This window comes from Phycodurus eques, chromosome 16 (genome assembly GCF_024500275.1).
Source record: "Phycodurus eques isolate BA_2022a chromosome 16, UOR_Pequ_1.1, whole genome shotgun sequence".
In the NCBI taxonomy this organism is placed as follows: Eukaryota; Metazoa; Chordata; class Actinopteri; order Syngnathiformes; family Syngnathidae; genus Phycodurus; species Phycodurus eques.
The window spans coordinates 8084692-8104374 of NC_084540.1; the positions used below are offsets into that span (position 1 = coordinate 8084692).

The 19683-nt window shown below is 44.2% G+C and overlaps 1 protein-coding gene across 6 annotated transcripts in view; it reads right to left on the bottom strand.

The window, feature by feature from the left end:
- carm1 (coactivator-associated arginine methyltransferase 1) overlaps positions 1 to 19683 on the bottom strand; it is a 167508-nt gene that overhangs the window by 75539 nt on the left and 72286 nt on the right. For all 6 annotated transcript variants that reach the window (XM_061700023.1, XM_061700026.1, XM_061700022.1 and 3 more), the window contains 4 exons: positions 11210 to 11291; positions 4583 to 4668; positions 4324 to 4413; positions 4050 to 4187 (listed from right to left, as the gene is read on the bottom strand). In XM_061700023.1, the coding sequence (XP_061556007.1) occupies positions 4050 to 4187; positions 4324 to 4413; positions 4583 to 4668; positions 11210 to 11291 (396 nt within the window). The remainder of the gene's footprint in view (positions 1 to 4049; positions 4188 to 4323; positions 4414 to 4582; positions 4669 to 11209; positions 11292 to 19683) is intronic.

A 19683-nucleotide genomic window follows, 5' to 3' on the forward strand; every position in this document is an offset into this window, starting at 1 on the left:
TTAGTGATGATTTAAAACGTTGGACAGCCTACCTCTCTCACTTTTAGGGCGTATAGATACAGTAAAAATGAAAAATTGACCACGAATTATTTATTTTCAATGATCACATTCAAACCCATTTTAAAATTTTACTCTAAAGATAAGAAAAATAGAATCTGCCTAGCTACCCTTCAGAAAGGTAAAAGAGAATGGGGACTTGACACACCCAACTTCAAACACTATTACTTAGCTAGCCAAATACAGTACCTCATTAAATGGTTACATCCTAATGCTGAACAACAATCTTGGCTGGAACAAGAACAGATAGACTGCAATAGCACCAAACTTTCAGACCTCCCATTTATCAGCACAAGTCTCAAACGCCACAATTGTTTTAAGAATCCGATTATTGGAGCCACTTCATCAGCTTGGTGGAAAAGTCTAGAACCCACGCAATCTCAGGCAGCACCATATCACCGGCAGCCGTGGCCCAATGGTTAAGATCATCGACTGCCACCGTGGGGGACCTAGGTTCAAGACCCCGACTGGACCATCCTCCAAAATCCCCCGGACTCACGGCTGTGGTGTCCTTGAGCAATACACTGATACCCCGAAATGCTCCCGAGGCGCTTCAGCTGCTCCCTGCTCCAGTGTGTTCCACGAACATGAGTATGTGTCACTGTGATGGGTAAAATGCAGAGAACAAATTCCGTGTGCATGCGTGCATGTTCATGACAATAAAGGTGATTATTCTTCTTCTTCCTCCCCAATCTGGCACAATCCCAATTTTGAGATTAACAAAATACCACGGGTCTCTGGAGCCAGGCCTGGAGGTGGGGCTCGAAGACGAGCGCCTGGTGGCCGGGCCTACACCAATGGGGCACAGCCGGGCACACCCCGAAAGGGTACCGTGGGTCCCCCTTCCCATGAGCTCACCACCTGTGGGAGGGGCCATAGGGGTCGGGTGAAGTGTGAGCTGGGCGGTGGCCGAAGGCAGGGACCTTGGCGATCTGAACCCCACCTACAGAAGCTGGCTCTAGGGACGTGGAATGTCACTTCTCTGGCTGGGAAGGAGCCCGAGCTGGTGTGCGAGGTCGAGTTTTTGTGCGAGGTCGGTTTTTTCCTTCCTCCCTTCCGTCGAATCCACCTGTTCGCGGTGCGGACCGGGCCGGCCGAACACTCGGGAGATCTGACTCGCCTGCCTCAAACAAGTTCCAGACACGTAAATCCAACATTGAGCTCTACTAAAAGGACAGAATAGTACATATTTGGGTTTAAATTAACGAGAACAGGAGTCCTCAGCTATATGCATTCACTACACGTCCATTCTGCTAATCTCAGGTCACAAATCCCTTCCTTTGCCAATGTTCGTCTGTACCTTGTTTGCTTTGTCTTTGTCTGTGTTTTATCCTGTAGAAACCCCTTTTGATTATTACATTTTCTATAAAATTCACAATTTGCATCATTGTTTTGTGTGAGTGGGGTCGGAACGAAATCTCTGGAAAGACTAGAACTCAAAGTTTAAGTGTAGCCACCTTCCGATAAGAGACTGATTAAAAAGGTTTGGCGTAATTTCGCCTCAAGTTATACTTGTAAAAATATGACGTGGTGCCCCTCATATATATCAAATATCTTGATTTATAACAATGTAATTACGATAACCCGGAAGTGAGGCAGGCGCCGCTTCCAACTCATCGTTTCCTTCTAAATTAAGCACAATTCTTATTTCATCCATAATCGCTACACATGGGTTAAAATCAAAGTCTACAATGTAGATTTTTCAATTGAACACAGCAACTCTTGAGGACAGAAACATCCTTTACACTTGGGAAGACATTGACGAGGACGTTGCCGTTTTTGGACTGCGAGTTGTGGGCAGGGAAGGACGGAAACCTCAATATTGAGATCTGTGAGAATCATCCAAAATAAAGAAGCTAGTCATTGATTTTAGCCTTAGGAAGGCATCCCATTCCCCTTATAGTATTAACGGGACTGAGTTTGTGATGGTGAGTAGCAGAGGTGGGGGACTTGAATCGCATGACTTAACTCAAGTCAGACTCGAATCACCAATTTCAGGACTTGCTTGGCTGCAACCCGACTTTTACCACTACATTTGAAAATCAGAATTGTCAACATACAGTAAAGTGCATTTTGTTTTTGAAAGAAAACGTATCGTTTTTCAGAGTAGTGTGCGTGAACCTGGCCATCAAGATGCTATGACGAGGAGTGCAGAGGCCACCTCATGAACCAAATAATATGGAGGGAGCTCTAAAGATGATTCTATTTGTATTAAAGGATTATGTTTTTTATAAAATAGGGAAAAAGACTATGGCAACATGCAAGGTTTGCAAATCAAAGATAGTGGACAAAGACACTCACTTCATCTGTCACTCTGAAAAACCTGTAGATGCAGGTAAGCTAGGTTAGCGTCACATCTTATGTTAATGTCACAGCTTAGCTCACCAATTGCATTTAAAAACTATGATTGTGAATGTGTTAGCATAGACATATGTAATATAGAGACACCGCCTTGAGTGGGTTGACTCGTTGCTGTGCTACATCAGCGCATCCGCCATATTTGATGTGGCAGGTCCCCTCTTGGACTAATGAAAGAAAGTCCATGGACTGAAATTCATAAAGCGACAACCTATAATGTCCACAAAGGGAATGCCTCCCGTTCACCCACTAATTAATATACAGTGGTGCCTTGAGATAACAGTTTAATTCATTAGGTGATCACGCTTGTAACTCAACACTTATCTTCAATCATCTTTTCCTGTTGAAATGACAAGAAAAACAACCCAAATTGTTGTAATGTATATATTAATGAGCACTCCATAATATTGTACTATATAAAAACACACAGTAGTGACGAGTGGTGTCATGATTCCTTAATTTTATCGATGTATCAAATTATATTCCTACCATCCAAATGGATCGATCTCTGCTCGGCAAGTTAGCCTTCCAGACGAAAATATATCGATTTGAATCATTTTAAAAGATACTCAATCGATTGTATCGATACTAGGAAATAATGCTTTGAATTTACGCACAGCAGACTATAAGGATGCGTGTTTGTGTGATTTGTAGCACTTTCAATGATAAAGACGTTAAAAGTGTTACTTGATTAGTTTTCTTGTTTGTGACATCGCAGCAGATCATGGGAGTGTCAAACAGTATGTTTTTTTCTTTCTGCCGCTATTGAGTGGGCTGGTCTGAGTAGCAAACCATATCTCTCATGATTCCCTGCGCACTGGGAGATGCGCATGCACAGTGGAAGAAAGGAGCACAGTGCAAAAACAAACGTGAACCTCCCAGGAAGCTTATCTTAGAAGTATGAACAAATTTTGGCTTTGCAGTAACCAAAAACGATGGCGGAAGAAACATGACGGATATGCAAAAACTGCCTATGCTGTGTAGGCTACGCCGAATATTGTCACTTGTGTATCAAGTCAGTGCCTACATTTAGATGTAAAACATTCTTGGGCTCTCATGTGCAATTAGTTTACCAACGGGTGGATGCAGGACCATAACATGATTTAGCAGGCAGGCGAACAATGTCAACGTCTGTCAGACGAAGTAAGGCACTAAACTAAGTAGAATGAGTGTTCACTTTTTAACCATCCATTTTTAAAGTCCAGCTAAACTACATATATTAACACAGTATTATGCATAAACATGCACGTACACAAAGTGTAATTCCCTTTGTTTTATGTTTAGTTTGAGAGTAAATTTCAACTGGGAGTGGCATTTAATAGCTTGAAAACATTTTTTGAAGAATTTTTCACTATTTGCCAAAGTGCTGCTATTGTGAAGTGTGTTAATTACAGCGCTCATAACTCAAGTTTGAGCTTGCAATTCAAAGCAAAAAATAGCCTGAATGACAGCTCATATTGAAAAACTTGTAAGTCGGGTCACTCATATCTCAAAGCACCACTAGCTGACAAACAGCTGTATGGTGTATTTGTGCTTTAAACATGCAAAATTTAGCTGAAAAGTATAAATCCAATACATTCCCACCGCGTAATTTCTGGCCTGGCAGTTTCCTTATTCACAGACAACAATCATACCTCTTGTTGGCCACTAGTAGTGCAGTGCCAGACAGCGTATCCCCAGCCTTTGTGAAGAGAGGAGACTGCAGCAAGCAGCGTACCTGATACCAGTGAGTAAGAGGTTCTGTAGGTGCAGTGGACAGCCATACTGTCATACTGTTGTGAGAGAACAAACAATGAGCTTCAATGAGAAAAAGAAATGGGACAAATTTTAAGGCAGCAATCGCTTGGTGGCACGAAAGACTAAATTAAAGGAGGCATTATCAGTTTAATGTGTTATAATGAGACTTACACTGATCCCATAAATGCCACGTCAAACCAGAAAGCCAGACCATGGACAAGGCCTGAGTGCATCATGTGGAACTTAAAGGGGATCTCTATCCTAAAAGACAATGGAAAAGGTACCAAATACATCTAAGACATTCAATAAAATAATTTAGATTCTCTCTTTCACACACACACGCACGAACACAAACACACACACACACACACACACTCACACACACACACACACACACACACACACCTGTAATAAATGTGGGAATACACACCTGTAAAGATCCTCTTCTTTGGCCTCCAGAAAGTTGACTGTGTATTTGACTGACTTTGCCATCAGTATACGGATATCAAATGTGTCCTGTGGATGGAGATCTGAGCTCAAGCAAAAGTAGTGTAAAATCTAAACTATGCTACATACACTTCCCTCCAAAGGTATTGCAACAATGAGGCCAAATCCTTGATTTTTGCTGTAGAATGAAAACATGTGGGTCTAACATCAAACCATGAATATAAAACTAGAAGGATATGATGCACAATAAAGAGCAAATTTTGTTTGAATCAACTTATTTTTCATGTGAGGCAAGTATTTGAATTTATGTCTCACTGGTGTGTTTGTTGCCCAGATGTGTTTTATAACAATTAATATTACTAATTAGTTATGTTCGTATTACGGAGATGTACTTGCGTTTTAATAATGTGTTTATTACTGTGGCGCACCGTAGTGTTTTCCCCTCCCACATGCACATTGTCACTTGAGACGACTCGCACGTTAGTGAAAACTAGACGGGTCATGTGTCTGGAGGCAACTTTCAATCGTGGTGCAACACAAAAATAATGTTAAGACACAAAAACAATATGCACTTGGAGGATAAACATACAGTAAGGTTTACAAACATTCACATTGTTACAACTATTTAAGGGTTTAAAGGAATAACTGACATGAAACAGCATTTTAAAAACTATACAATGGCGGTAGGCACACTGGGAAATCCTCTGATAGCAAGCTGCCATATTTTAATGATGTTTAACAGAGCAAACTGTTGGCTGGTCCCAAGCCCGGAGAAATGCAGAGGGTTGTGTCAGGAAGGGCATCCATCTTAAAATTTTGCCAAACAAATATGAGCGTTCATCCGAAGAATTCCATTCCGGATCGGTTGTGGCCCGGGTTAACAACGTCCGCCACTGGCACCTTGTAGGTTCATGGCGGCGGTGGCGGACGTTGAAATTCAACTACTGTGGGTCGAAGACGAAGGAGAGGTGGTAAGCGGGTTGTAAGGCAGAAAGAGAATAGGAAAGCACACAGCCTTGAACTTAATGTGGGGACTTTGAATGGTGGGACTATGACAGGAAAAGCTCGGGAGTTGATTGACATGATGATTAGGAGAAAGATGTATTGTGTATCAAGGAGAGCAGGCAGAAAGGCAGTAAGGGTAGAAGCTTAGGGTAGGGTTAAAATTATTTTACCATGGTGTAGATGGGAAGAAAAATGGAGAATGGGTTATTTTAAAGGAAGAGTTAGCTAAGAATGTCTTGGAGGTGAAAAGACAGTCAGAAAGAAGAAATAAGCAAGAAAGAAAATTATTGCAGTAAAAAAAAATTTTCAGCACGAGTAAAATATGAAATCCGGTTGTAGTGTTCAGTTCTTAAACAAACACCTACATTGGATTGAATTTACTCATTAGTCAGCAGTTAAATAACAGTGCTCACACATTGGAGAGCTGTTGCACCATGTGGATTCACATGAATCATGGCTCCAACACAAGATGTCAGTTGAAACAAAGGAGAGAATTATAAACTTAAAGTAAAACATCACGGAATGTTGCAAAAGATGTTGGTTGTCTAAAATCTGGACCAAGTACAAACAAAATGGGAAGGTTGTAAAAGGGAAGCATCCTGGTAGACCAAGGAAGAACTCAAAGCGTCAAGACAGAAAACAGCAATGTCTTGAAAATAGAAAATGCACAACAATACGAGGTAGAAACTGGAGTCAACATCTGTGACCGAACTTGTAAGAAACCGCCTAAAGGAAATGGGATTTACAGAGAAAAGCCAAACGAAAGCCATCCTTAACACCGAAACAGAAAAAAACAAGGCTTACAGTGGGCAGATAAAGCAAAGCAATCATGGACTGTGGATTACTGGATGAAAGTGATATTCAGTGATGAATCGCAAATCTGCATTGGGCAAGGTGATGATGCTGGAACTTTTGTTTGGTGCTGCTCCAATGAGATTTATGAAGATGTCTGCCTAGAGAAAACATGCACATTTCCACAGTCATTAATGACATGGAGCTGCATGTGAGGTAAAGGCACAGGAGAGATGGCAGTCATTACATATTGAATAAATGCACAAGTTTACATAGAGATTTTGGACACTTCTGATTTCTGATTGAAAGGATGTTTGGCGATTACATAATTTTTGAAGATGATAATGCATCTTGCCATAGAGCAAAAACCCTCCTGTTTGGGTACATGTTGATGATCCATTTTACTCTATTTCCTCTCTGGCCACATTTGGCAAGTTTTTCACCTACTTGACTCAAAGTTTTGCCACTTACAGATCAGATGGTAGTATACTATACTGGCCATATGTCACACACTGACTACACTGAGCAAAAAGCACACTATGTATCGTAAAGGCTGCGTTATACTATACTTGTTACGGTAAAATATTTTTTATTAAAAAGCAACACATTCGACGGTACTCATAATTATAAGAGATAATCCGCAGCCTGCAGGACTAACGTTATGTTAGTAAACTAGAGTAACGTTGAGCTTACTAATTTTGTTAACTTCACCTCTGTCTCTCAGATCCTTCGACGCGCCGTCATACTCTGCGGTCAGAAACGTCCGTGTTACAACGAACGGGTACTCTGCTTGCATTTCACTATGAAATGCTATCACACTTTCACCGTTTGTCTTTTTTCTCTCTCTCTCGTCAATTCAGTGTCGCATCTTGCAACCGTTGTTCAGCTCCTCAACCGAAGAGCTTCACTTCCGTGTCCACACATCAGTGACGTAAGCGCGTTGTGTCACATACGACCCTGCCTGCTTCCGTCTTCGCAACCGTCTTCCACGGTAAAACTGATTAGCAGTTTTGCCTTACAATGTGTTCTTTGATGCACAAAATGCGAATATTCACTCACAAACTGCCACTTAATTCGAGCCTTGCACACATACATAGTAAAGCAATGTTGTGCGTCTGCGAACGCAGATTCACCATGCTTTACGCGTCCCTGATCATTTTTGTGCGTCTCAGACGCGGGATGCACATCAAATGAGAACCCTGTGCTGCAAAATGTTTCTATTACTAGTCACTTGTGCAAATGGTCTATGAAATACGAAGCTGTAAAAAAAATAATTATTCGCCCTAACTAGCCTTAATAAATAAACAACTTTAACAAGATCTCCCATACTGACAACAAAATAATTGGACCATGTTTTCCCTTGTCGGATCGGGTTCACCAGGGCCCCCTTCTGGATATTGTGGGGCTTTCTTGGTTGACATTCCACTGCAACATTGTGTGGACATAGTGGACAGTGCCTCTGGAGTGACAGATTGGGGTGGTGGTCCGCCATCTTGACCAATGGCTGCGTTCCAACTACAGGGGAATTAGCGTATAGGGGTTCTAGCGTTGTGTGTTGCTCCCACACAGTTCAACTTTGGTTTCATCTGTCCACAGAATATTTTGGAACATCCTAAGTGCTCTTTAGCAAACTTCAAATGCAAATGACCAGCACAGTTTTTTTAGACAGCAATGGCTTCTCCCTTGGTGTTCTCCCATGAACCTCATTCTTGTTCAACTCATTCAATGCCAGACTTTTTCAGAAAAGACAACCACCCAACCCCAGCCTGACTGATTTTTCAAGACCTACAGAGTATTGTGTTCAGATTGTGTTCGCACAATTCGTCACTTTAAACCGCATACACTCCTTGAAGTCTCAGCGCCCTTTGCACAATGGTCATTGCACCGGACTATTGCAAGATTAGTCATTCGAACTGCTCTAAGTGCTAGAGGACTCTGCATCTTTTTGCACAATTGTTTTTTGTCAATGTCTTTATGTCCCCAAAGTGTTCTGTAAATTGACTGTCTGTTGTACTAGAGCGGCTCCAACTACCGGAGACAAATTCCTTGTGTGTTTTGGACATACTTGGCAAATAAAGATGATTCTGATTCTGATAAACACCGAAGCTACCAAATGAAATAATAGACTCCCATCTTTCACCAGGAAAAAAAACTCGTACCCTTTTCCGTTTTTTTAGTAATCAGCAGTAAAATACAGGTAGGTTTTACTATATTTGGCCCTTCCAGAAACCAAAGGCAATTATTTTTTTTTAAATGAAACAATATGAAGCACATAGTGACTTTGATGAAAATATTTTAGGCTTTTGTGACACCCCTAACATCTGAACAGGGGTTTTATAATAGGAACAAGCTAAAACAACATTTAGGAATAGGTTTTCATAGCAAAATATCAATGTGTTTATCAATATACACCGAATGTCACATAAGCTATGGACTCGTATTCTTTAGTGGCTGTTTATATGGCGAAATGTGTCCTTGTCATACGTTCAAGATCTGTTGTACTTTGTCACATTTGTGAAACACACTTTTACTAACGACCACAATATATACTCTGCGAAATCTATTTATATAGATTATCTGTTCGGGTGTAAAATGCTTAAACTAGTCCGACATGCAACCTATGATGGCTACCATTCCTCCTCTTAACTCATACGCTTATGTGTGTTGTACTGAGCAAACTGGGAGTGATATTGATTCTAAAATGGTGCATCGCTGCCATCTAATGGCATTTTTGCCTCATTAACATTGTCTGCAATCTTGACAATGACAGAGCAGCATCATAAACTCCCGCACTCCTCCCCGTCAAAAAACGTATTTTGGCACTGAATGTTAGAATTCAGTGCCAAAATACACTGCACACTGTTGTGTTGAAGCATTTAAAGCGCCACAATACGTGATAAGGCTAAAAATAAACTAGCTTTTGGATTCATACGGAACGGCGACGCGGAGTTAAATGTCTTGTGCGGAGTCAATCGATTAAATCATTGATCGGATCGGCGTAAAGTCTACCTATAACCTGGAAAAATACATCTTCCCTGAAGTGTGTGGGATACAGTGTCTCTGTTGTGTGCCCCTACATGCAGCATGTAGCGAGACAGCGGCAAATCGGACATCTCCGCCACCGCCCCAGCCCGCCAGCTGTAGTAGTCGCTCACGTTCTGGCGCACCAGGCGTTGGGGCCCATCCAACTAGCTACAGCTGCGCCCTGCAAGGGCCCTCGCAATTGAAATACAGTGCCATAAAAAAGTACTGGCCCCCTTCTCAAATTCTTATTTTTTCATAGTTTCATAGAAAGGGTTACAAAGCCATTTCTCAAGCTTAAGGATTGTAGCAACTATAGGGAGAGCCATTAACCTCAAACGGAGAAATTATGGAACAGTGGTGAACCTTCCTAGAAGTGATCGGCCGACAAAGATTACACCAAGAGAAAAGCAATGAGTTATCCAAGAGACCACGACAAATGCTAACGAATTGCAGGCCTCCCTTGCATCAGTTAAGGTCAGTGTTCATGACACAACAATAAGGAAGAGACTGGGCAAGATATCTCCACAGAGATGTGAAAGACTCATTGCCAGTTATAGAAAACGCTTGATTTTAGCTGTTGCTGCTGAGGATGGCCCAACTAGTTATTAGGTTTAGGGGGCCATTACTTTTTCACACACGGCCAGGTAACTGAATATTTTTTTTCCTTCATAAATGAAATCATTTAGAAACAGCATTTTAAGTTCATTTGGTTTATATTTTTCTGACATTTACATTTGCTTGATGAGCTAAAACATGAAAGTGGCGAAACGATGCAGAAATATAAGAAATTGAGAAAGAGGGCCTATACTTTTCCGCGGCACTGTACATCTGGGAAAGATAACAGATTTATTAGGTGCACTAGCTCGCGAGCTAACAGGCTCACTGGCTAGGAAGCTGACAAAGCAGCGAGCTTGCCAGTACGGCGTCGCCTTGTTGCCTAGAAGTCGCTGCCTCACTTGGTTTTGTGTAATGTGTCCGTCCTCATATCTGCGACGCATCAGGGAAAGGTAACTGTTTAATAGACCTTTTGAGACTGTTGTGATTCAGGGCGATGAAAATAAACCTGAAAATAAAATAGCCATGTGCACGGCAAAGAGCCACAGACACGTACGTGATTGACAGCTGAAGGTTCTATGTCACACACTCAGCTGAGACGCACAAGCATTCCTGCAAATTAATTCAGGTAATCGACTGGCGGATCGGTACAGTGTCTGCAAGTGATGAAGTCGATCTGACGTGGGGAAGAAGGAGCTGAGCCAAAATACAAACCTTTCAATTTACCGGTTGGATCCACATTCCCAGCTTCACATATGGTCACGAGCTACATGTAGTGACCAAAACAACAAGATGAGAAGTTTGGTCATCCCGGAGGGCAGAGTAAAGCCACTGCTCGACTGCATCGAGAGGAGCCAGATGTTACGATGCCCCCTGGACGCCTGCCTAGTGATGTGTTTCGAGCACGTCCTGGAAGACACTGGAGAGACTAAACCTAATGGCTAGCCTGGGAACGTCTTCCCCCATAAGAGCTGGATGAGGGTGGTCTGGGCTTTCTCTGCTTAGGCCGCTGCGCACACATTTTCTTTGATGTCGTGTTTTAAAGCAAAAGATTATCTGTTGATCCTAAACTTACTGAAAGTCACCGCTTCTCTGCCCTGCATCCACCCACCAGCCTACAAAGCTGGCTCTTAAGAAACTACTTGTTCCGGTCATTTAAATGGGGAGAGTTACAATGCACACAATCCCAAACCAGACTTGAGTCCCCCTATTACAGGACTTCTGTTATACATACCACAATTGGCTGGCGGAAATACTCATCCACTGCTGCACCCCGCAACGCAGAGAGGTCTACACCATGGAAGGAGGGCTGGTACCTGAGGAACCAAAAAATAGATGAGCCACTGCTTTGATAGTTTTAAAATGTTCCAAATAAGATACATTAAAAATAATATGCAGAATATAAGAATGCAAATATGAATGAACCCCCACGAGGCTGTGGGACCCGACCGTGTGGCACCAAGAGTTCTGAAGGCCTGTGCAGAGCAGCTGGCGCAGGTATACACAGACATCATCAACATCTCCCGCTCACAGGAAACTGTCCCTCGCACCTTTAAAGGTCCCGTATTTTGCCAAACCAACTTTTAAAAACCAAGTATTTGGGACATAATATTGTCTCTATGGTGCCTCAGTAAACATGAAATATAAATTAAAATCATGCACGCATTGCTGAGATCCAGATGTTTTTCTGCCAAAATCAGGTCATTCGAATTTTTCGAGCTTATCTATGTCACTAGCGCAGATCTCCATCTTCCCTTTCTACTCCCGAGCCAGCGCTGTCAACAAACGTGTGCTCTCACCAGTGGGTCTTCTACACAGAGGCAAACAATCAGAGGAAAGGGGGTGGTCTGAGCCAAATATGGACAAAGCGGATACAAAACCGGGTCAAACAGAAGTAGCTCTCAGAGAGCCCTTTTCTAGATACTGGAATGACAAAACCAAGGTGAGTTTTGAAACGTAATTGACACTTTTATACTAAGTCCTTGTTAGAGAGTCACTCAATGGAGGTCTAAATAGCCAAAATATGGGCTCTTTAATTCCTCTGTGATAGTGCTGGTCCCCAAGAAAACCAACATAACAAAAATGAATGATCTCAGCTGCCATGAAGTGTCTGGAAAAATTTGGTATAAATTCCATGGTTCCTGACACAGTGGACTCCATCAGTTTGTCTACCGCGCCAATAGATCTGTGGATGACGCAGTAGCATTGGCACTTAACTCCACCATTCAACACCTGGACAGTAACAACACCTACGCATGGCTATTGTTCCTGGATACAGTTCTGCCTTCAATACGATCAGGCCACTGAAAGTGACTGCGAAACTGGCCGACCTGGGAATACCAACACCCACCCGGTACTGGATCCTTGACTTCCTCACGGACAGGCCAAAGGTGGTAAGGATGGGAAAGAAGGTCACTGCAGAGCTAATAGTCAGCACGAGAGCAGCATAGGGCTGCTTCCTCGGCCCTAAATTATTCTCACTTTAGACGTATGACTATGCCCTCCCAATGACAATAAAAAGGAGGAGGGGATGAGTCTGCATACAGCAACCTGGTTCACAGAATCACAATTTATGGAGACGACCTTGTCCTCAACACAGACAAAACAAAAGAGCATAATGGATTACAGGAGGAGAGCCCCGATCTTGCAGCCTCTCACCATCAATTGGATTATCATGGAGCAGACTGACAGCCACAAGTTCCTTGGCCTCCATATCACAGAGAGCCTCAGTTGGGCAGAAAACACTGCTGCTACAGTGAAAAGAGCTCAGCGGAAGCTGTATTTCATCAGGATGTTGAAAAAGGCCGGGGTCAAACGTCAGGCCTTCATGCATGCATCCAGAGGACTTTTCAAAAGCATCCTCATCAGCGGTAATGACAGTATGGTATGGGAATACCACCCTGGCTGAGAAGAAGATGCTTCAGCAGGTCATCAAGACTGCAGAGAGGGTCATTGGCTCTAACCTCCGTTCCATGGACTTTATTCCACAACAGCTTTTTCCCAGCCACTGTCAGGCTCGTGTCACAGGACTAGCCTTGACACCGACGTGATCGGCCTGATCGGTATCGGACGATAATTTGCTTTTTATGATGATCGGCTTCAATGTCATAATTCGCCGATCTGATCCATCGCGTCATTGATCGGCTCTGCAAAAGACATTTACTCCGCGTCGCCATTGTGGACAGTATATTTGAATCCAAAAGCTGGTTTATTTTTAGCCTTGTCGCGTGTCTTTTGACGTAGTGCTGTAAATATCTCACAGCCAATAAAGTAAGTTTTTTTTTAAAAACTTGTTGGCGGTCTGAGACACACAACACGTAATGCATGGGTCGGACGACAAGACAAATGTGGTCTTTCATGATTGCACTATGTCAGACTACTGCAATAAAATCTTGTATTCCGATACCACCGCATGCCGTCTTTTAGGTCAGGTTCGCCTCCACACACGGCTTGGGCTCTGGTACCAGTCCTCTTGAGAGGGGTTGGACTCTCTCTCTTCCACTCTGGAGTTGCCCACGGTGAGAGGCGCCGAGCAGGTGTGGGTATACTTATTGTGCCCCGGCTCGGCGCCTGTACATTGGGGTTCACCCCAGTGGACGAGAAGGTAGCCTCCCTCTGCCTTCGGGTGGGCGGATGGGTACCCACCCTTTTTGGAGTCCTTGGAGGGGGTGCTGGAGAGCGGTCCTGCTGGGGACTCCATCGTTCTTCTGGGGGACTTCAATGCTCACGTGGGGAATGACAGTGAGACCTGGAAGGGCATGATTGGGAGGAACGCCCCACCCGATCAGAACTCGAGCCGTGTTCTGTTATTGGACTTCTGTGTTCATCACGGATTGTCGATAACGAACACCATGTTCAAGCATAAGGTTGTCCACAGTTCACTTGGCACCAAGACATCCGAGGTCGCATTTCGATGATTGACTGTCGTCATGTCATCGGACTTGCGGCTACATGTCTTGGACATTCAGGAAAAGAGAGGGCAGGAGCTGTCAACTGATCACCACCTGGTGGTGAGTTGGCTCCGATGGTGGGGGAAGATGCCGGTCTGACGTGGCAGGCCCAAACAATTGTGAGGGTATGCTGGGAACGTCTGGCAGAACCCCGTCAGAAGTAGTTTCAACTCCCACCTTCGACAGAACTTTGCTCATGTTCTGGGGGAGGCGAGGCACATTGAGTCCGAATGGACCATGTTCCGCGCCTCCATTGCTGAGGCGGCCGACCGGAGCTGTGGCTGTAAGGTGGTCAGTGCCTGCTGTGGCGGCAATCCCGAACCCGTTGGTGGACACCAACGGTGAGGGATGCCGTCAAGATGAAGAAGGAGTCCTATCGGGCCTTTTTGGCCTGTGGGACTCCTGAGGCAGCTGATTGGTACCAGCTGGCCAAGCAGAATGCAGCTTTGGTGGTCGCTGAAGCAAAAACGGAGTTTGGTGAGGCCAAGGAGAAAGACTTCCCGGTGGCTTCGAGGAAATTCTGGTCCACCATCCTGTGTCTCAGGAGGGGGAAGCAGTGCACCATCAACACTGTGTATAGTGGTATGGGGCGCTGCTGACCTCGACTCGGGACGTTGTGAGTCGGTGGGGAGAATACTTCGAAGACCTCCTCAAATCCACCGACATGCCTTCCCATGAGGAAGCAGAGTCTGCGGTCTCTGAGGCGGGTTCTCCTATCTCTGGGGATGAGGTCACAGAGGTGGTTAAAAAGCTCTTCAGTGCCAAGGCCCCAACGGTGGATGAGATTCACCCATAGTTCCTAAAGGCTCTGGATGTTATGGTGCTGTCCTGGTTGACACGCCTCGGCAACATCGCGTGGACATCAGGAACAGTGCCTCTGGATTGGCAAACTGGGGTGGTGGTCCCCCTTTTTAAGAATGGGACCGGAGGGTGTGAGGGGGATCACACCCCTCAGCCTCCCTGGTAAGGTCTATTCGGAGGTGCTGGAGAGGAGGGTCGGTCTTTGAGGCACACAACAGCACACAAGTCTCCACCCGCTCCTGGCGACCAGGTGCTGACACTGACCCGGGAAAATGTGAAAGGATCCCTTGGCAGGAACAACGCACATAAAGCCCCGGGCCCAGATAACATATCCGGTCAAGTTCTGAGTGACTGTGCAGCTGAAGTCACAGATGTTTTCACGGACATTTTCAACACCCCCTTGAGTGCAAGCTGTTGTCCCGACGTGCTTCACAGCCACCACCATCATCCCCGTCCTGAAGAAGTTGTCTCCCTCCTGCTTCAGTGACTACCGTCCGGTAGCGCTCACTCTCGGCCTGATGAAGTGCTTCAAGCGGCTAGTCATGCACCACATCAAGTCTCCACCACCCCCTCCTTGGACCCTTTTCAGTTTGCATATCGGTCGTTCAACCGATGATGCCATCTCCACTACCCTCCACTCTGCCCTCACACACCTGGACTCTCAGGACTCATATGTCAGAATTCTGTTCAAATGGCTGCTGGACTTTCTGACAGGGAGACTGCAGGCAGTACGGGTCGGCAGCAACGCATCCAGCACCATCACTCTGAACACGGGGGCCCCTCAAGGTTGTGTGTTGAGCCCCTCCTCTTTACCCTGCTGACCTATGACTGCACACCGACAAACAGCTCCAACCTCTTCAAGTTTGCAGACGACACAACTGTGGTGGGTCTCATCAGCAACGGGGACGAAACAGACTACAGGAGTGAGGTGTGAGCCGCCTGGCCGGGTGGTGCATGGACAACAATCTCTCCCTGAACATGGAAAAAAACTAAGGAAATTGTTGTGGACTTCAGGAGACCGCACTCCCAGCATGATCCCCCGAACATCAACGGTGCTGCGGTAGAGAAGGTGCGCAGCACCAAGTTCCTGGGAGTGCATGTCACTGAGGACCCTCTCCTGGACTAGCAACATATCATCACTGGCCAAGAAAGCCCACCAGCATTTCTACTTCCTGCACATGCTGAGAAGAGCCAGAGCCCCGACCCTCATCAGGTGCTCGTTCTGCAGAGGGACAACAGAGAGCATCCGTACTAGGTGCATCACTGTGTGGTACGGAGCCTGAGTAGATCATTGGAACAATCTCTTCCTTCCCTGCAGGACATTTACAGCACCCACCTCACCCGCAAAGCCCTCCGTATAACGGGTGATGTCACCCATCTATTTCACAGCCTCTTCTGTCTGATGCCATCAAGGAGGAGACTGGGGAGTCAGGTGTGAGCCATCCTGGAGTCCAATCAATGAGTTAACTTGGTGGTTTGGATTTAAAACTGCTTTGGCCACTAGATAACACAACAGCTTAGAATTGTCTCTTGTCAGGAAGCATTGCATGATGTGCACCATGCCTCGCTCAAAAGATCTCTCAGAAGACCTACAATTAAGAATTGTTGACTGTATAAAGCTATAAAAGGCAACTCAAGTATCTCTAAAAGTCGATGTTCATTATGCCACGGTTAGACAAATTGTCGATCAATATATAAAGTTCACCACTGTTGTTTCTCTTCCAAGGAGTGGCCGTCCTGTAAAGATGATTTCAAGAGGAAAGAGCAGAAAGTTCAATGAGGTAAAAAAGAACCCTAGAATGTCAGCTGAAGACTGGCAAAATCACTGGGCCATGCCATCATCTTTGTTGACAAATCTATCATATGTACATCAAAACCTCATAACAGTAAATCATGGTGGCGGAAGCATGATGGTATGGGCGTGCTTTGCTTACTCAGGGCTTCAACAGCTATCATCTCAGAAAATAATTATTCACAAGTTCTTCAAGATATTTTGCAGAAGAACTTTAGGCCATCAATCAACAGTTGAAGCTCAAAAGAAGATGGGTGGTGCAACAAGACAACGATCCAAAACACAGACAAATAAAAAACAGAATGGCTTCAGAAGAAGAAAATGTGTGTTCTGGAGTATCCCAGTAAAAGTCCTGACCTCAACCCGATTGATATGCTGTGGCATAACCTCACAAGACCTATTCACATCAGACATCCCATTAATGGAATTTTGCTGAACTACAGCAGTTTTGTAAAGCGAACCGGTCCAAAAATCATCCTGATCATTACACACGTCTGCTCGGCAACTAGAGGAAACATTTGGATGAGGTTATTGCTGCCAAAGGAGGGTCCACCAATTAATAAATCCAAGGGTTAAGTTCCTTTTTCTTCCCCGGCCTGTGAATGTTTACGTTATGCTCTATAAAAATATGAAAACATATTGTGTGGTATTAATTTAAGCAGACCGTTGATTCATTTGATTTAGATAATCAGACTACATTTGATGAACAATTTATGAATATTTATGAATTCGAAAAGGTTCACATGCTTTGGTATATTTTTGTGTATACACACACACACACACACACACACACACACACAGTGGGTAAAGTATTCAGACCCCCTTACATTTTTCACTCTTAAATTGCAGCCATTTGCTAAAATCATTTTAGTTCATTTTTTTCCCCTCAATGGACACACAGCACCCCATATTGACAGAAAAAAAATGAATCGTTAATTTTTTTCAGATTTATTACAGAAGAAAAACTGAAATATCACACAGCCATTTTAGTGTTTAGATCCTTTGCTGTGACACTCATATTTAACTCGGGTGCTGTACATTTCTTCTGATCATTCTTGAGACGGTTCTACACCTTCATTGGAGTCCAGCTGTGTTTGAATGTACTGTTTGGACTTGATTAGGAGAGCCAAACACCTTTCTATGTAAGACCTTACAGCTCAGAGTGCATGTCAGAGCAAATGAGAATCATGAGGTCAAAGGAACTGCCTGAAGAGCTCAGAGATAGAATTGTGACAAGGCACAGATCTGGCCAAGGTTACCAAAAGAATTCTGGTTAGCACATCTGCCTCACAGTTCTGGGGACCGGGGTTCAAATCCCGGCCCTGCCTGTGTGGAGTTTGCATGTTCTCCCCGTGCCATGGTGGGTGGGTTTTCTACGGGCACTCCGGTTTACTCCCACATCCAAAAAACATGCGTGGTAGGTTGATTGAAGACTAGAAATTGCCCGTAGGTGTGAATGTGAGTGTGAATGGTTGTTTGTTTCTATGTGCCCTACGATTGGCTGGCGACCGGTTCAGGGTGTCCGCCGAAGATAGGTGGGATAGGCTCCAGCAGCCCGCGACTCTAGTGAGGATAAGCGGTAAAGAAAATGGATGGATGGATGTGTATACGGTGGTGCCTTGAGATACAAGTTTCATTCGTTCAGTGACAGTGATCTTATCTTAACTCGTATCTCCAAACATTATTTTATTTTTATCACATACATAGTTTTCTTTGTGTGTCTCTACTTTTAAAATGCACCATCTCTCTCTCTCCCCACACTCACTGGACCCCCGCTCTCTCTGCTCCTGTTGTGCAGGAAGGCTGTGTGACTCTCGTCAGCGGGCTGATATGCCCAAAACCTTTATTTTACGTCTTTTAACTAAATTATAAAATGCACTCAACAGTACGGCATTGTGTACAAAGACAGAGTCACAACATTTGCATCCCACATGAAATTCTGTTATTTTATAATAATGTTATGCATGCTGATCAATCTGCTTTCGAGTGAGTCAATGGCTTGCGTCTTCTGCAGATATACAGTGGAGGAAATAATTATTTGATCCCACGCTGGTTTTTTCAGTTCACTCACTGAAAAAGACGAGTGGTCTGTAATTATAATGGTAGGTTTATGTTAACAGTGAGAGGCAGAATATAGAAAGGAATATCCCCAAAATCATGTTTTAAAAAAAACATAAAAATGTATTTGATCCCCTACCAACAATAAACAATTCTGGGCCCCCAAAACTAGTCCTCTCACTTTAAAGTACTCTTAATCTAAACTCGTTAGCTGTATGAAAGACCCCTACAGTATCTCAACTTGTTACCTGTAAAAAGACACTTGTCCACAGAATCAATTAAGCAGACACTAACCTCTCCATCATGAGCAAGACCAAAGAACGTTCTAAGGACATCAGGGACAAGACTGTAGACCTGCAAGGCTGGAATGGCTACAAGACCATTGGCAAGAGGGTGGTAAGAAGGAGACAAGTGTTGGTGCACTAATTAGAAAATGGAATAAACATAAAATGACTGCCAAACTCCCTCGGTCTGAGGCTCCTCGCAAGAGTTCACCTTGTGGGGTATCAATGATCAGAGGAAAGGTAAGGCATCAGCCTAGAACTACAAGGGAGGAACTTGTTAATGAACTCAAGACAGTCGGGACCACAGTCACCACAAAAAACATTGGTAATACACTACGGATTTAAATCTATTTCAATCCTGGAGCGCCTCTAAGGTCCCCCTTGCTCAAGAAGGCACATGTACAAGCCCATCCAAAGTTTGAACATTAACACCTAAATGATTCAGAGAATAATTGGGAGAAGGTGATGTTGTCAGATGAGACACAAATTGAGCTATTTGGAATCAATTTGACTCACCGTGTCTGGAGGAAGAAGAATTCAGACTATGACCCTAAGAACCCAATCCCCACCGTCAAGGATGGACTGGAAGCATTATGTTTTAAAGTTGTTTCTCTGCAAAGGAGACAGGTCAACTTCACCGCATCGAGGGAAATATGGATGGAGCCTTGTACCGTGAAATCATGGGTGACAACCGCTTCCTCTCAGCCAGAAAACTCAAAATGGGTCGTGGATGGGGCTTCCAGCACAGCGATGACCCAAAGCACACAGCCAAGGAAATGAAAGAGTAGCTAAAAAAGAAGCACATTAAAGTCACGGAGAGGCC